The 15089-nt window shown below is 48.4% G+C and overlaps 3 protein-coding genes across 4 annotated transcripts in view; 1 reads left to right on the top strand and 2 right to left on the bottom strand.

The window, feature by feature from the left end:
* The window catches only part of LOC147105839 (carboxypeptidase A1-like), a 72719-nt gene extending 69909 nt beyond the window's left edge, over positions 1-2810 (top strand). For both annotated transcript variants that reach the window (XM_086010638.1, XM_086010636.1), the window contains 2 exons: positions 1283-1367; positions 2393-2810. In XM_086010638.1, coding sequence (XP_085866764.1) covers positions 1283-1367; positions 2393-2577 — 270 coding nt within the window. In that variant the 3' untranslated portion in view covers positions 2578-2810. The remainder of the gene's footprint in view (positions 1-1282; positions 1368-2392) is intronic.
* Positions 2811-8382: 5572 nt separating this feature from the next.
* On the bottom strand, positions 8383-11065 carry smkr1 (small lysine rich protein 1). Its single transcript, XM_086010631.1, has 3 exons — positions 11018-11065; positions 9307-9371; positions 8383-8704 (listed from the first exon to the last, which is right to left on the bottom strand). Exons 2-3 carry the CDS (start codon positions 9307-9309, stop codon positions 8450-8452), a joined length of 258 nt encoding a protein of 85 aa, XP_085866757.1. The 5' UTR covers positions 9310-9371; positions 11018-11065; the 3' UTR covers positions 8383-8449.
* The window catches only part of strip2 (striatin interacting protein 2), a 75150-nt gene continuing 68742 nt past the window's right edge, over positions 8682-15089 (bottom strand). Inside the window, exons 21-22 of the mRNA XM_086010627.1 lie at positions 9307-9371; positions 8682-8704 (exon numbers count right to left, since the gene is read on the bottom strand). Of these exons, the coding sequence (XP_085866753.1) occupies positions 9355-9371 (17 nt within the window). The 3' untranslated portion in view covers positions 8682-8704; positions 9307-9354. The remainder of the gene's footprint in view (positions 8705-9306; positions 9372-15089) is intronic.

The following is a 15089-nucleotide window of genomic DNA, read 5'->3' as shown; positions in this document are numbered from 1 at the left end:
TTAACTGGCCATACATCTCACTTGCTGTGTGTGTGGGATCTAACAGTGTACAAATTGGCTGCTGTGTTGGCCTACAGTGTCTCAGCGGGTAGCACCCTCGCCTCTGAATCAGAAGGTTGTGGGTTCAAGCCCCACTCCAGAGGCTTGAGCACAAAACTCTAGGCTGACACTCCAGTGCAATACTGAGGGAATGCTGCACTGTTGGAGGGGCCGTTTTTCAGATGAGACGTTAAACTGAGGCCCCGTCTGCTCTCTCAGGTGGATGTAAAAGATCCCATGGCACTATTTCGAAGAAGAGCAGGGGAGTTATCCCCGGTGTCCTGGTCAATATTTATTCCTCAACCAACATCACTAAAACAGATTATTTGGTCATTATTACATTGCTGTTTGTGGGAGCTTGCTGTGCGCAAATTGGCTGCCGCGTTTCCTACATTACAACAGCGACTCCACTTCAAAAGTACTTCATCGGCTATAAAGCGCTTTGCGACATCCTGAGTGACATGAATCAGTCATTCATGAAAGAAAGACTTATGAAATAATACTGAGCGGCCTACGGGTGGCGCTGTCCAGGGAGAGCATAAATACTCGGGCACGGGCCCAGCTTGCGCAGGACATTCTTAACAGGAACTAGTGAAGGACACAACTAGACCTCCATGTTGTAAAACAGTTGATTAAAGCTTTGTTTAACGCTTAGACCAAGTGCCTAGTAGTTTTCTTATGTCATTGAGGTCGTGAAAGGCGCTATATAAATGCAAGTCTTTTTTTTCAATGGTTGTAAAGGTTTTCAGTTGCCCTATAGAGGCAAGTTCTTTCTGTCAAATAGAAAGTATAGACTGAAATGATCAGTTGTCCCTCGCGTTAATGATATATCGAGCGACTGATTCAAAAAGGAGCCGCTGGATCATTATCTGGTTTGGAACAGCACTGAGGGGTACAGGAGTAAGGACAATGAGGTGATCAACTACTCCGCAATGAGCGGTGGGACTCTGGGCTTGGGAGGGGAGGAGAGGGGGGAGAGAATGGCAGACCAGGGCAGAATAGTATTTTACATTTCAGTAACGGGGAGTATTTATACACAGCTCTCCCTCAAGATATTAAATGACTGGGTAGATCCCATGATACAATGGACTGTACAGGGGCTGTGGAAGGAGGGGGCTGAGTGGCCTTTTCTCATTCTGTTCTCACTTTGAACGATCGGTATTCTGGACTGGACCATGGGAAGCAAGTAAAGTGAGCAGTGAGGCGTGACCCTGCTGCTAACTCTGATCACTCTTTCCTGCAGGACGCACTTGCCAAGACCGCCGTCAACGCTTTAAGCTCACTGTATGGAACACGGTACAAGTTTGGAACCATCTGTGACGCAATCTGTAAGTACAGTAAACCTGCAGAGTAACAGTCACTGGCTCACAGTGCCCAGTAACCCAGTGTCGGAAAGGAGAGAATGGAAGTAGCTCCCCCTGATGGTTGTTAGCTGTACTGCTCTGTGGTAAAAACCCAAACAGCCCCAAATGGCTCCAGGTTTAGTCCGCTGTCTGTACTGATGTGGCTGATTTCTGCTTGGGAAATGGGATTGCTGTAAAGGCCTTTAGTCCCCGTGGCCTGGGGAAGGGAAAGCTGACTGAAGGGTCCTGCTCCAACTTGGTGTCTGGTGATTCCCACTGCAATGTTGAGGGCTCAACCTTAAGTCCCCTTGTGGCTAAATGACCCACTGACCCTCGCTGTCTAGGCTTAGACAGGAAGACTAGCCGCTTGGCTGAGGGCATGGATGGTGGTTGGGGCCCATGAAACTGTGGCCCCGTCAAGCGTCAGCTCAGGAGACGTTGGGAGAAAGTTTTTTTTTTTTAATGGGTCAGCATTGGCTCAGTGGGGAGCATTCTTGCCCCTGAGTCAGAATGTCATGGGTTCAAGTTCCACTCCAGGGTCATGAGCACATAATCCAGGCTGGCACTCCTAGTGCAGTACTGAGGGAGTACTACACTGTCAGAGGTACCATCTTTCAGATGAGATGTTAAACTGAGGCCCTGTCTGCCCTCTCAGGTGGATGTAAAAGACCCCAGTGCACCATTTTGAAGATGACCAGGGGATTCTCCCCAGAGTCCTGGCCAATACTTACCCCTCAATCAACATCACTAAAACAGATTATCTGGTTGTTTATCATTGCTGTTTGTGGGATCTTGCTGTGCACACATTGGCTGCTGCGTTTCCTACATTACAACAGCGATTACACTTCAAAAAGTACTTCATTGGCTGTAAAGCGCTTTGGGCCATCCTGAGGTCGTGAAAGGCGCTATAGAAATGCAAGTCTTTCTTTGAGTGAGTAGAGACATAAACTGAGATGATAAAACACTCTGAGGCTGAACTGTTTCTCTTACTCTCTCCTTTCCCATTTCAGACCAGGCCAGCGGAGGCAGCATTGACTGGACTTACAACCAGGGCATCAAGTACTCCTATGCCTTTGAACTCCGTGACACCGGTCGCTATGGTTTCATGCTACCGTCCAAGCAGATTCTTCCAACCGCCCAGGAGACCTGGCGGGCGATGATGACACTCATGGAGTACGTTGGCAATCGCTCGTGACCTTTGCATAGACTGGTGGCACCAAAGCACACAGGACGATACAGAGCTCGGGTTATGGCTAAATTTGGCCTTTGATGGTCATTTATTCCATCAAACATGTTGTAATTTGCGACGAGTTCTGTTGAGCTGCTTCTGGTTTACTTGTATTTCTGTCATGAAATGTGGCATCAATGTATAAGCCCCACCCCGCCCCTCTCAATAAAAAGAAAAACAAAGATCAGAAAGGGACAATCCTCAGACTGAGGCGTAAGTTTTCTTATCGGATACGGAGACAATCAGAAACAGAGCGATCCTGAATGGCCGAGAAATCTGCTGCTATGCTTACCTCACATTGTTGGGCGGTAGTTGTATAAGGGAAGTTAAAAACAAGAGAAAAAAACCATCAGGATCGTAAGAGCTCAGCCTGACCATTGAACAACCTCATGCAGCATGCTCGCCCATCTCTAGTGAATCCTTCCCATCGCTAGTGAACTCTCCCATCGCTAGTGAACCCTCCCGTTGCTAGTGAACCCTCCCGTCGCTAGTGAACCCTCCCGTCGCTAGTAGACCCTCCCCATCGCTAGTGAATCCTTCCCATCGCTAGTGAACCCTCCCATCGCTAGTGAACCCTCCCATCGCTAGTGAACTCGCCCATCACTAGTAAACCCTCCCCATCGCTAGTGAGCCCTCCCATCGCTAGGGAACCCCCCCCATCGCTAGTGAACCCTCCCCATCGCTAGTGAACCCCCCCATCGCTAGTGAACCCTCCCATCGCTAGTGAACCCTCCCCATCGCTAGTGAACCCCCCCATCGCTAGTGAACCCTCCCATCGCTAGTGAACCCTCCCATCGCTAGTGAACCCTCCCCATCGCTAGTGAACCCCCCCATCGCTAGTGAACCCTCCCATTGCTAGTGAACCCTCCCATCGCTAGTGAACCCCCCCATCGCTAGTGAACCCCCCCATCGCTAGTGAACCCTCCCATCGCTAGTGAACCCCCCCATCACTAGTGAACCCTCCCACCGCTAGTAAACCCTCCCCATCACTAGTGAACTCTCCCATCGCTAGTGAACTCGCCCATCACTAGTAAACCCTCCCCATCGCTAGTGAACCCTCCCCATCACTAGTGAACCCCCCCATCGCTAGTGAACCCTCCCATCGCTAGTGAACCCCCCCATCGCTAGTGAACCCCCCCATCGCTAGTGAACCCTCCCATCGCTAGTGAACCCCCCCATCACTAGTGAACCCTCCCATCGCTAGTAAACCCTCCCCATCACTAGTGAACTCTCCCATCGCTAGTGAACTCGCCCATCACTAGTAAACCCTCCCCATCGCTAGTGAACCCTCCCCATCACTAGTGAACTCTCCCATCGCTAGTGAACCCTCCCATCACTAGTAAACCCTCCCCATCGCTAGTGAACCCTCCCCATCGCTAGTGAACCCTCCCATCACTAGTAAACCCTCCCCATCACTAGTAAACCCTCCCATCACTAGTAAACCCTCCCCATTGCTAGTAAACCCTCCCCATCACTAGTAAACCCTCCCCATCGCTAGTAAACCCTCCCCATCACTAGTAAACCCTCCCATCACTAGTAAACCCTCCCCATTGCTAGTAAACCCTCCCCATCACTAGTAAACCCTCCCCATCGCTAGTAAACCCTCCCCATCACTAGTAAACCCTCCCCATCGCTAGTGAACCCTCCCCATCACTAGTAAACCCTCCCCATCGCTAATGAACCCTGCCCATCGCTAGTGAAACTCTTTCCATCACTAGTAAACCCCATCGCTAGTGAACCCTCCCTATCTCTAGTGAACCCTCCCCATCATTAGTGAACCCTCCCAAACACTAGTGAACCCTCCCAAACACTAGTAAACCCTCCCCATCGCTAGTAAACCCTCCCTATCGCTAGTGAAACTCTTTACATCATCACTAGTAAACCCTCCCCAATCACGAGTAAACCCTCCCCCCCACTCACAAGTAACACCTCTCCAACCGGTGAAAAAGAATTAACTTGCATTTTTATGGCACTTTTCACGTTCTCAGGAAGTCCCAAAGCACATCACAGCCAATGAAATGCTTTTCAAGCTCCACTCGAGAAACCTGGGCACATAATCCAGGCCGACGCACCCAGTGCAGTACTGAGGGAGTGCTGCAGTGTCGGAGGTGTCATCATTGGATGAGACGTTAAACCGAGGCCCCGTCTGCCCTCTCCGGTGAATGTAAAAAATCCAATGGCACTATTCAAAGAAGAATTGGGGAGTTCTACTGGTGTTCTGGCCAATATTTATCCCTCAACCAACATCATTACAACAGATTATCTGGTCTTTGATCTTCTTGCTGTGTGCAACTTGGCTGCTGTGTTTTCCTACATTACACCAGGGATTACATTTCAAAAGTACTTCATTGGCTGTGAAGCACTGTGGATTGTTCTGAGGTTGTGAAAGGCACTGTATAAATATTCTATCTTCCTTATGAAGTGCAGTCACTGTTATTTTATAGGCAAATGCGGTTGCCAATTTGCACACAGCAACGTCCTACCGGCACCATGTGATAAATGACCAGTTAATGTGTTTTGGGGGTGTTTGAGGGATAAATGTTGGCCAGGGCACTGGGGGAACTCCCCCGCTGTTCAAATAGTGCCGTGGCATCTTTTACGTTCAGCTAAACAGCTGGACGGGGCCTCGACTTAACCACTCATCTGAAAGATGGCACCTCTGACAATGCAGCACTCCGTCAGTACTGTGCTGTGCAAGCCCAGGATTATGTGCTCAAGTCCTTGGATGGAGTTTGAACCCACAACCGTCTTAAAACAGAGACAGACAAGAGTGCAACCACTGAGCCAAGGCTGACACTTAACATCTCATTCGAAAGATGGCTCCTCTGAAAATGCTGCACTCCTTTAGTGCTGCACTGTATCAGCCTAAATGTCCCTTAGCCTCTGCGCCTCTCCACCTCCCTCTCCTCCTTTAAGACCCTCCTTAAAATCCACCTCTTCAAGCAAGCTTTTGGGCACCCCTCCTAATATCTCCTCCTTTGTCTTGACGGACACTTTTATCCAATTATGCTACCGTGAAGCACCTTGGGACCTTTTCCTACATTAAAGGGGCTATATAACTGTCAGTTGGTGTTGCTGATAGTAGCAGCTTGCAAAGCTTTGGTTAAATGATTGCCTTTAAATTTGGAAGGATTTAGGTTGACCCTCTGGCTCAGTGGGTCAATGCCCCATCAGGTATATTACTGAGCCACACAGATGAGCAAGGCATCAGCTTCAGTCCTTGCTCTGTGCTGAGTTAGTTCATCTCCGTTGGGTTGGCAGTAGGAGCACTACAGTTGGGCATGGGAGTATTGGCCAGAGTTCCAGCTCCTGATCAATATTCAGTGACCACCGCCCTCGTTGCTGGTAATGTTTGTGTACGGTCTTTGGAGAAGGGAAGTGTTGTGCGCGGCTATGATGTCTCTATCGCAAAATAGCCCGCGGGCACTCAATGTCTGGGCTCACACTTGGATGAAGTGTTGGGAGAACCACTGGTGCCTGTGGAATGGTCCCCAGGAAGGGAGTCAATGCCTTGAAGAAAGAAAGGGTAAAGGCAAAATAAAATGAAAAACTGGCTGGGAGCCTGAATAGAATATCCTCCCAATAAAAGATTATGTTACAGAAACACGAGATCGACAACTCAACCTAATAATACCCTGACACCATTGGGCCTGGAACTGGGAACGCCCTAATTACAGGGCTAGGGTTCCTTTATTTAAATGAATACATCTCGTGAGTTGTTTTTCACTGTTTCCTTGTTCCTTTGCACTTGGCTTCCCAGCAGTCACTGCCACTCTGGTGAGAGGGGGCGGCCGGTGACCTACTCCCAGCCAATGGCACTGAGCAGTTGGCGCCACATTTAAGTGCGGTAGATCACATTTGGTACAAAGACAGCATAACGTCATAGGAACAGGAGGAGGAGGAGGCCATTCAGCCTCTCGAGACTGTTTCGCCATTTAATTGGATCACAGCTGATCTGTATCTCAACTCCATTGGCCCGCCTTTGATCCATATCTCTTGATACCCTTACCCAACAAAAATCTGTCGATCTCACGTTTTAAAAATAGCAATTGACCCCAGCATCCACAACATTTTGGGGTGGCGGGGGGGGGGGGCGAAGAGTTCCAGATTTCCTCCTTCAGCTTCTAACACACTACCTTGCATCATATCAACCATTTTAGATAGAACGGGGAAAAAAATGGAACCTGCATTTATATAGCACTTTGCACATCCTCGCGATGTCCCAAACCACTTTGCAAACAATCAACTACTTAAGTCTATTCGCGTTGCCACCAATAAATGACTTTGAAGTCCAATCATTGTCGTTAGGCAGGGAAATACAGCGGCCAATCTGAACATAACAAAAAGCAAATGAGATAAATGACCTCTTAACCTTTTTTGGTGGTGGCGGCTGAGGGCGGAATGATGACCAGGAGAAGGCCCCTGCTCTTTGACACGTGCCGTGCGATCTTTTACATCCACCTGGTACTTTTTCCCCTATAGTTGCCTGGGTGGGACACAGCTTCTCTCTCTCAGCTGTCTCGACAGTCAGTGTCCTCTTTCGTTGCCAGCTGGTCACACACTGCAGCGACAGTGTCGTGTATCCCGGGTATACGCCCCCACCACTGATTTACTGATAAAATACAATCAATTTTCTGTTCCTTTTTTTACACCCCACTTCCCCCCAACCCCTTTCTCCCAGGTTTCCGCCGGGCTGCTAAGTTATCAGGTGGCACCCAGTGCTAATAGGACAGTACCCAGCATGCCTTGAGGTGAGAGTTGTGGGGGGTGAGAGAGTAGAGGGGGGAGAGAGTTGGGGGGAGAGAGTTGGGGGGTGAGAGTAGTGGGGGTGAGAGTTGGGGGGAGAGAATTGGGGGGGAGAGAGTTGGGAAGAAGAGAGTAGTAGGGGAGAGAGTTGGGGGAAGAGAGTTGGGGGGAGAGAGTTGGGGGGAGAGAGTTGGGGGGAGAGAGTAGGGGGGTGAGAGTTGGGGGAGAGAGTTGGGGGGAGAGAGTTGGGGGGGAGAGTTGAGGGGTGAGAGTTGGGGGGTGAGAGTTGGGGGGAGAGAGTTGGGGGGTGAGAGTTGGGGGGGTGAGAGTTGAGGGGTGAGAGTTGGGGGGTGAGAATTGGGGGGTGAGAGTTGGGGGGTGAGAATTGGGGGTGAGAGTTGGGGGTGAGAGTTGGAGGTGAGAATTGGGGGTGAGAGTTGGGGGTGAGAATTGGGGGTGAGAGTTGGGGGGGTGAGGGTTGGGGATTGAGAGTTGGGGGGTGAGAGTTGGGGGGAGTGAGTTGGGGGTGAGAGTTGGTGGGAGAGTGTTCAGGGGAGGGTTGGGGTGAGAGTTGGCGGGGTGAGAGTTGGGGGGAGAGAGTTGGTGGGAGGGTTGTGGGGTGAGAGTTGGGGGGGTGAGAGTTGGGGGGTGAGAGTTGGGGGGGTGAGAGTTGGGGGGTGAGAGTTGGTGGGGTGAGAGTTGGGGGGTGAGAGTTGGTGGGAGAGAGTTGGGGGGTGAGAGTTGGTGGGGTGAGAGTTGGGGGGTGAGAGTTGGTGGGGTGAGAGTTGGGGGGTGAGAGTTGGGGGGTGAGAGTTGGTGGGAGAGAGTTGGGGGGTGAGAGTTGGGGGGTGAGAGTTGGGGGGTGAGAGTTGGGGGGTGAGAGTTGGTGGGCGAGAGTTGGGGGGAGGGTTGGGGGGGAGAGTTGGTGGGGAGAGTTGGGGTGGGGGGGGGTGCGAATTGAAATAAAATGTGCCATCAAGAATCAACTCGGACTGAGAAATAGAGAATTCTTTGCTTCCGTACATGACGTATTAAAATATTAGATATTTATTTCTCCGTCTATTTCTTTTTTTTCTTTCTTTATTTAACCAATTCACTTCCGTCCTTTCTTCTTGACTTTGCCAGGCCAGGGGAAGCCTCGTAGGGCCAGAGTGGCGGCCACATTATGAGAGATGTAGTACAGGTTGAACATGGCTGCCGGGCTCAGAATATCAACCTCCGGTTGGGATTTGGAACCTTTGTCCTTCTTCTTCTTCTTCTTCTTGCCACTCATCCGCTGCTTGCTGCCCTTGGCCTTCTTGCCGCCTGCGCTTTGGGCTGTCCCCGTCGGCTTTCTGCCTTTGCTGGGCTGCAACAAGAAGCAGACAAGCTCGGCTTTATTCCACCAAATGATCGCTCATGGTGGAAAGCATCTAAGGGCGACCATCAATGTTCCCCCTAATTTTTTCTGCGCGCAGTCCCTTTAAATGTGCTGTGTGGCCGCGCGGTATCTTTTCCAGCAGCGACAACTGGTGAGTGGCCTATGCGGGACCTCCCGATCGATGTGCCTAGGGGGAAGGTTGGCGAGCCTCCCCATTCACCCCCTCACCCCGCCCCCAGCCCAACAGAAACTGGTGGCACTCTGCCAACTTCCTCAGTCTGCCCCACCCTACCGAGCAGCCGCAGCGCGGCCGCAGCGTTGAGGTGCCACCGGAGTCCGTGGGTTCTCCCTGCTGGGGAATCAGAAGAAAGAGATGGGGGAGGTGGTCGTCAATGAATCAGCCTCACCCAACCCCAGCTAGTCAACCAAAGAGGTGACGAGGCTGTGGATATCTGTCCAGCAGTCCATTCTCACCCCAGCAGAGGCACAGGAGGACTTAGTGATACGAGGGAGAGGAGACTGATGGGCAAGGCTTGCCTCCATCAAAGTATACACACCCTTAAAACAGAGAAGATGAATCAATACTGTACCATTGCAAAATTGTCTGGATCACAGGGTGAATCAGTCCCTAGTGCTGTTCAAAGGCAACCATCTCCTAGAGAAAAACACCAATTGGACAGTCACCATCAACACAGCCAATACCCTATAAATCCATCACTGACATTACGACAGCCTGAATCCCACTCTGTAATATCGCCGGACTCCATCTCTACCTCAGTCCATCTGCTGCTGAAACCCTCCTCCATGCCTGTGCCACCTTCAGACTCTATTACTCCAGTGGTCGCCTGGACGGCATCCCATCCCCCACCCTCCTTAAGCTTCAGCTCATCCAAGTCCGCAGCACCCAAACCCTACTCCACACACCAAGTCACGTTTGCCTGTGACGCTGACCTCACAGACTTACATCGACTGCTGGTCCCCCAAAGCCACACATTTAAAACAGTCATCCTCGTATTTATATCCCTTCATTGCCTCAGCCCTCCCTTGCTCTGTAACCTCCTCCGACCCTACAAATGACCCCCCTTGAACGTGCCCTTCCGCTGACTTGGGCCTCTTGTGCAACCCCCATCACTTCAGCCTCCCAAGCCCCATGCTCTGGAATTCACTCCCTACACTTTCTGCCTCTCCACACTCCTCTCTTCCTTTTGGACTCTCCTTAAATCCCACCTCTTTAACTCTTTGTTCATCCTTCCTGGTATCGCCTTCTTTAGCTGGGTGCCCATTAAAAAAAAACTTAAGCCTCTGTAAAGTGCCTGGGATGTTTTTCTACATTATATTGATAGATTTTTGTTGGGCAAGGGTATTAAGGGATATGGAACCAAGGCAGGTAAATGGAGTTAAGATACAGATCAGCCACAATCTAAGTAAATGGAGGACCAGGCTCAAGGGGCTGAATGGCCTCCTCCTAACATAGGAATGTGAGGAGGCCATTCAGCCCCTCGAGCTTGTTCCACCATTCAATGAGAACACGCTGATCTGCATCTTTACTCCATTTTCCCGCCACTAATCCATATCCCTGAATACCTTGGCCTAACAAAACTGATCCATCTCGGTCTTGAAAGCTCCAACTGAACCAAGTGATAACACTTGTCTCAAAAGTAGCAGAAAATACACAGCAGGTCTGTCAGTGTCTGAGAGAGGGAGACACAATCTTTGCAAGAGGCGCTACCCACGGTAGGGATAGCTAAAACAAAAGTAAAATACTGCGGATGCTGAAAATCTCTATAATAAAAACATAAAATGCTGGGAAACACTCAGCAGGTGGCAAGAGAAACAGAGTTAATGTTTCAGATCGGTGACCTTTCAAAGTATTACGAAGTATTTACAGCATTCGACCCAACAGGTGCACAGGAGCCTCCTCCCACCCTCTCCATGGGACGCCATCAGCATTTATTGCCTTCTCCTTCATGTGTTTATCCAGCTTCCCTTTAAATGCATCTATACTATTCGCCTCAACCACTCCCTGTGGTAGCGAGTTCCACATTCTCACCACTCTCTGGGTGAAGAAGTTTCTCCTGAATTCCCTATTGGATTTATTAGTGACTATCTTATATTTATGGCCCCGAGTTCTGGTCTCCCCCACAAGTGGAAACATCTTCTGTACATCATCAGAAATGTTAATGCTAACCTGTCCTTTACCGTTCACTGATCTGTGTGTATTGCCACCATCTGTAGTGTTTTTTTTAAAATTACAGTCTGCATCACTCGGTTCTGTAAATTGCCTGGATGTAAAGCACTTACTGGATGTGACCGTGGCCCTGGTGGTCGTGGAATTGCGCAGGGTCCGTTTCCGATCGAAGAGGGTCTGATTCTGAAATTCAGCCTGCAGCAGAAGTGCAGGTCACAGGAGGGTTGGAGAGACTGAGTCACACACACACACGCACAGGAGCAGGGCCGACTGGGGAAGGCAAAGCTGCAGAAACTCTGCTCGGTTTCAGAAACCTTGTATCCGTCTTCCTGAGGCCGGGATGTTGTCGGGAGCCGGTGGGTTCTCCCTTTCTCTCAGCTGCCCGGTTTGCCTGGAGTCCGAGTCGCAAACTCTCCTCCCGGCTCAATGCCTGACTGTTGACAGCGCGTCTCCCGAGAGACACTCCTCCCAGTCCAATTATCTCCTCCCACCCCGTCCCCCGTTGTCAGGAGGAAGTTAAGAGCAGGGAGATCGCCAGGGAAACCCTCTGCACATTTCTCTCACTGGGATGTTGCTCTGCACAAAACATCATCTGCACCAGCATACACATTACTGCAATCTACTGTATGGGAAGCAGTTTGAGAGGCGCTCTCCAAATGCAAGTGTGACGAGCCCGCTCCACAGTTAATGAGATTCCTTGCATGGTTCTCAGTGGTGGAATAGTCGATGAACTCACCATTTAAGCGGACACATGAAAAAGGAGAGGCAATAGAGGGTGTAACTGTATCCCAGTGAGGGGCAGAGCCTTTGGAGAGCGAGAGTGTGAGTGAGAACATTCTGGTTGCAGCAATCCAGTCAGTCCCATCCCCCGCTCTATCCCCGCAGCCCTGCAAGTTTATTTCCCTCAAGTGCCTATCCAGTCTCCCCTTGAAAACATTGAGTGTCTCCGCTTCCACCACTTCCATCGGCAGCGAATTCCAGGACTACACTCGCTGCGTAAAAAAGTTTTTCCTCACATCCCCCCCTGTATCTCTTGCCCAAAACCTGTGCCCTTGTACCATCAACTAGTGGGAACAGTCTTTCCCCATCTAGCCTATCCACACCCGTCATAATCTTGTACACCTCTATCAAATCACCCCTCAGCCTCCTTTGCTCTAATGGAAACAAATCCAGCTTCTCCAACCTGTCCTTGTAACTAAGATCCCCCATCCCCAGAACCATTCTAATAAATCTCATCTCATAGAGTCATAGAGTCATAGAGTAATACAGCACGGATAGAGGCCCTTCGGCCCATCGTGTCCATGCCGGCCATCAAGCCCTGTCTAATCTAATCCCATATTCCAGCATTTGGCCCGTAGCCTTGTATGCTATGGCATTTCTGCACCCGCTCAAGGGCCTTCACATCCTTCCTAAAGTGTGGTGACCAGAACTGGACACAATACTCCAGTTGTGGCCTAACCAGCGCTTTATAAAGGTTCAGTATAACTTCTCTATTTTTGTACTCAATACTGTAGTGATCAATAACATGTCATTCTGTGGTGGACACTAGGTGGAGCAGTAGAGCTGTATATAGCTGTATGTATAAGACTACACTACCCAGCTATATATTATATTAAGACTACATTACCCATGAGGCTATGCTACCCACAAGGCAGCAGTCAAGATGGCAGCCTCTACAAGATGCTGTACAAGTCCACATGTGCTCAATAAAAGTAGCTAGCAAAACCTAGCTGTGTTCATAATAAGAATGTCTGTTATGTTAATGAACATAACATGGTACCAGGGTGGTGAAGATCTGCTGAAAATTGTGAAAAGCGACATGGAGAATTTGAAGCCACCAGAGCGCTTGAATCTCACAGGAAAAATCGACTACAACTGGCAGACTTTTAAACAGCAATTCGAACTCTACATTGCAGCCATCGTATTCGGTAAGAAGCCAGACGCAAGGAAGATAGCGTTGCTGCTTACGGTTGCAGGCCCACAGGCGATAGAGGTATTTAATACATTTGTATTTAATCCAGTGGAGAACAGAGAAAAATTAGAAGATGTGCTAAAAAAATTTGAGGCACATTGCTCTCCCAAAAAGAATGAGACCTATGAAAGATACATCTTCTGTTCTCGGACACAGCAGCAAAATGAGACTTTTGATAGCTTTATAACTGATCTGAAACTGAAAGCACAGACATGTAATTTCTCTGAGCTCAAAGCATCCATGATTCGTGACCAGATTGTGTTTGGTATTCATGATAAAAAAGTCAGGGAACGTCTGTTGAGAGAAACCGAACAAAATTTGGAAAATGCGGTGAAAATATGCCAAGCCAGCGAGCTAGCTCGAAATCACGCAAAGACTTTCAGTGAAATCAACAATGATGCGAATGTAATGAGTGATAATGCTGCTGTCGGTGCTGTGTCCTACAAGGGGAAGAAACGTGGGCAGAACAGAAATGAAAAGCAATCGGAGGATGAAATTTTTAATTGTAAACGCTGTGGTTACAAACACCAGTTAAGACAATGCCCAGCGTTTGGAAAAATGTGCACAAAGTGTAATGGAAAGAATCACTTTGCCAAACAATGCTTTTCAAAAGTAAAAACGACAAAAGGGCAACGAGTTAATGTGATTGAGGACACTGATTTAAGTGAGACATTTTTTGTAGGAATGGTGTCATGTGATGATATCAAAAAAGATACAGAAAATGTGCAGCCCTCAGAAATAGACAATGCTGAACATAAAATTAATGCAGTAAAAGAGGACAAATGGATGATCCCACTGCAGATAAATGGAGCATTAGTTACATTGAAACTGGACACTGGGGCAAAAGCAAACTTAATCAGTATGAGTGACATTAACAATATGAAAGAAAAGCCCAAAAGTCAGTACTACTGAAGGACTATAATGGACAGAAAATAGATAGCTTAGGTGTATGCAGATTTAAAGTGACAGTCAAAGACAAAGTGCATCATCTCATGTTTTCTGTTGTGGCTGAAAGGCTTGATTCACTACTGGGTGACAAAGCTTGTGAGGACTTAGAACTGGTCAAAAGAGTCTACCATATAAACTGTGCCATAAGCAGACCAGATGACTCAGGTGATGAAGCAGAGAGCCCATCAAGGATGAAAAGGCCAAAGGGTATCCATGTCTTCAAAAAGCCTAGTTTCTCCAAGAAGAAAGAAAAAGACTTTAAGGTCAAAGAGAAGCCAAAGAAAGAAAAGCACAAAGAGAAAAAACACAAGGAGAAAAAGTCCAAAGATATAACCGCAGCAGATGTTGTTAAGCAGTGGAAAGAGAAAAAGAAAAAGAAGAAGCCTGCACCAGAGCAGGAAGCAGTTCCGGTGGATACTCCTTCTTCCCTCAGGCCAATCTTTGGTGTTCCATTAGCCGAGGCTGCTGAGAGGACTATGCTGTATGATGGGATCCAGCTGCCAGCAGTTTTTCGAGAGTGCATTGACTACATTGAGAGTTATGGCATGAAGAGTGAAGGAAACACTGAAACCCTCTCCAAGCAAAGATCGCAAGGAGACCTCGATCTATACAAGAGCAGATTGATGACAATGCCGCAACTGCATCTTGTCATTCACCGCCAGAACAATCTCATGAAGACACATCAGACTTACCCGTGTTGAGAAGATCCACACATGAAGTAAAAGAGCCTGATTGTACTCAAAGATTAAGTCTATGTAAAGCTTTGAAAATGTGTTGACTGTTTTGAAAATGTTTATGTTTATAGAGCACTAACAAAAGTGTTACTGATATTATCTTTATTGTTTTCTTGAAAGTTGATTGATATTGATTTTGTTAAACCTCAAAGAAAGGAGGATGTAGTGATCAATAACATGTCATTCTGTGGTGGACACTAGGTGGAGCAGTAGAGCTGTATATAGCTGTATGTATAAGACTACACTACCCAGCTATATATTATACTAAGACTACATTACCCATGAGGCTAGGCTATCCACAAGGCAGCAGTCAAGATGGAAGCCTCTACAAGATGCTGTACAAGTCCACATGTGCTCAATAAAAGTAGCCAGCAAAAGCTAGCTGTGTTCATAATAAGAATGTCTATTTAGTAATGAACATAACAAATACCTCTATTTATGAAGCCCAAGATCCCATATGCTTTGTTAACCACTCTCTCAATATGTCCTGCCACCTTCAGGGACCTATGTGTTGTGTATGTACCTTTAAGA

The sequence above is a fragment of the Somniosus microcephalus genome, chromosome 17, assembly GCF_052327205.1.
Source record: "Somniosus microcephalus isolate GS21.2 chromosome 17, FLI_Smic_1.0, whole genome shotgun sequence".
Taxonomy (NCBI): domain Eukaryota; kingdom Metazoa; phylum Chordata; class Chondrichthyes; order Squaliformes; family Somniosidae; genus Somniosus; species Somniosus microcephalus.
This window is presented reverse-complemented; position numbering and strand designations above follow the sequence as displayed.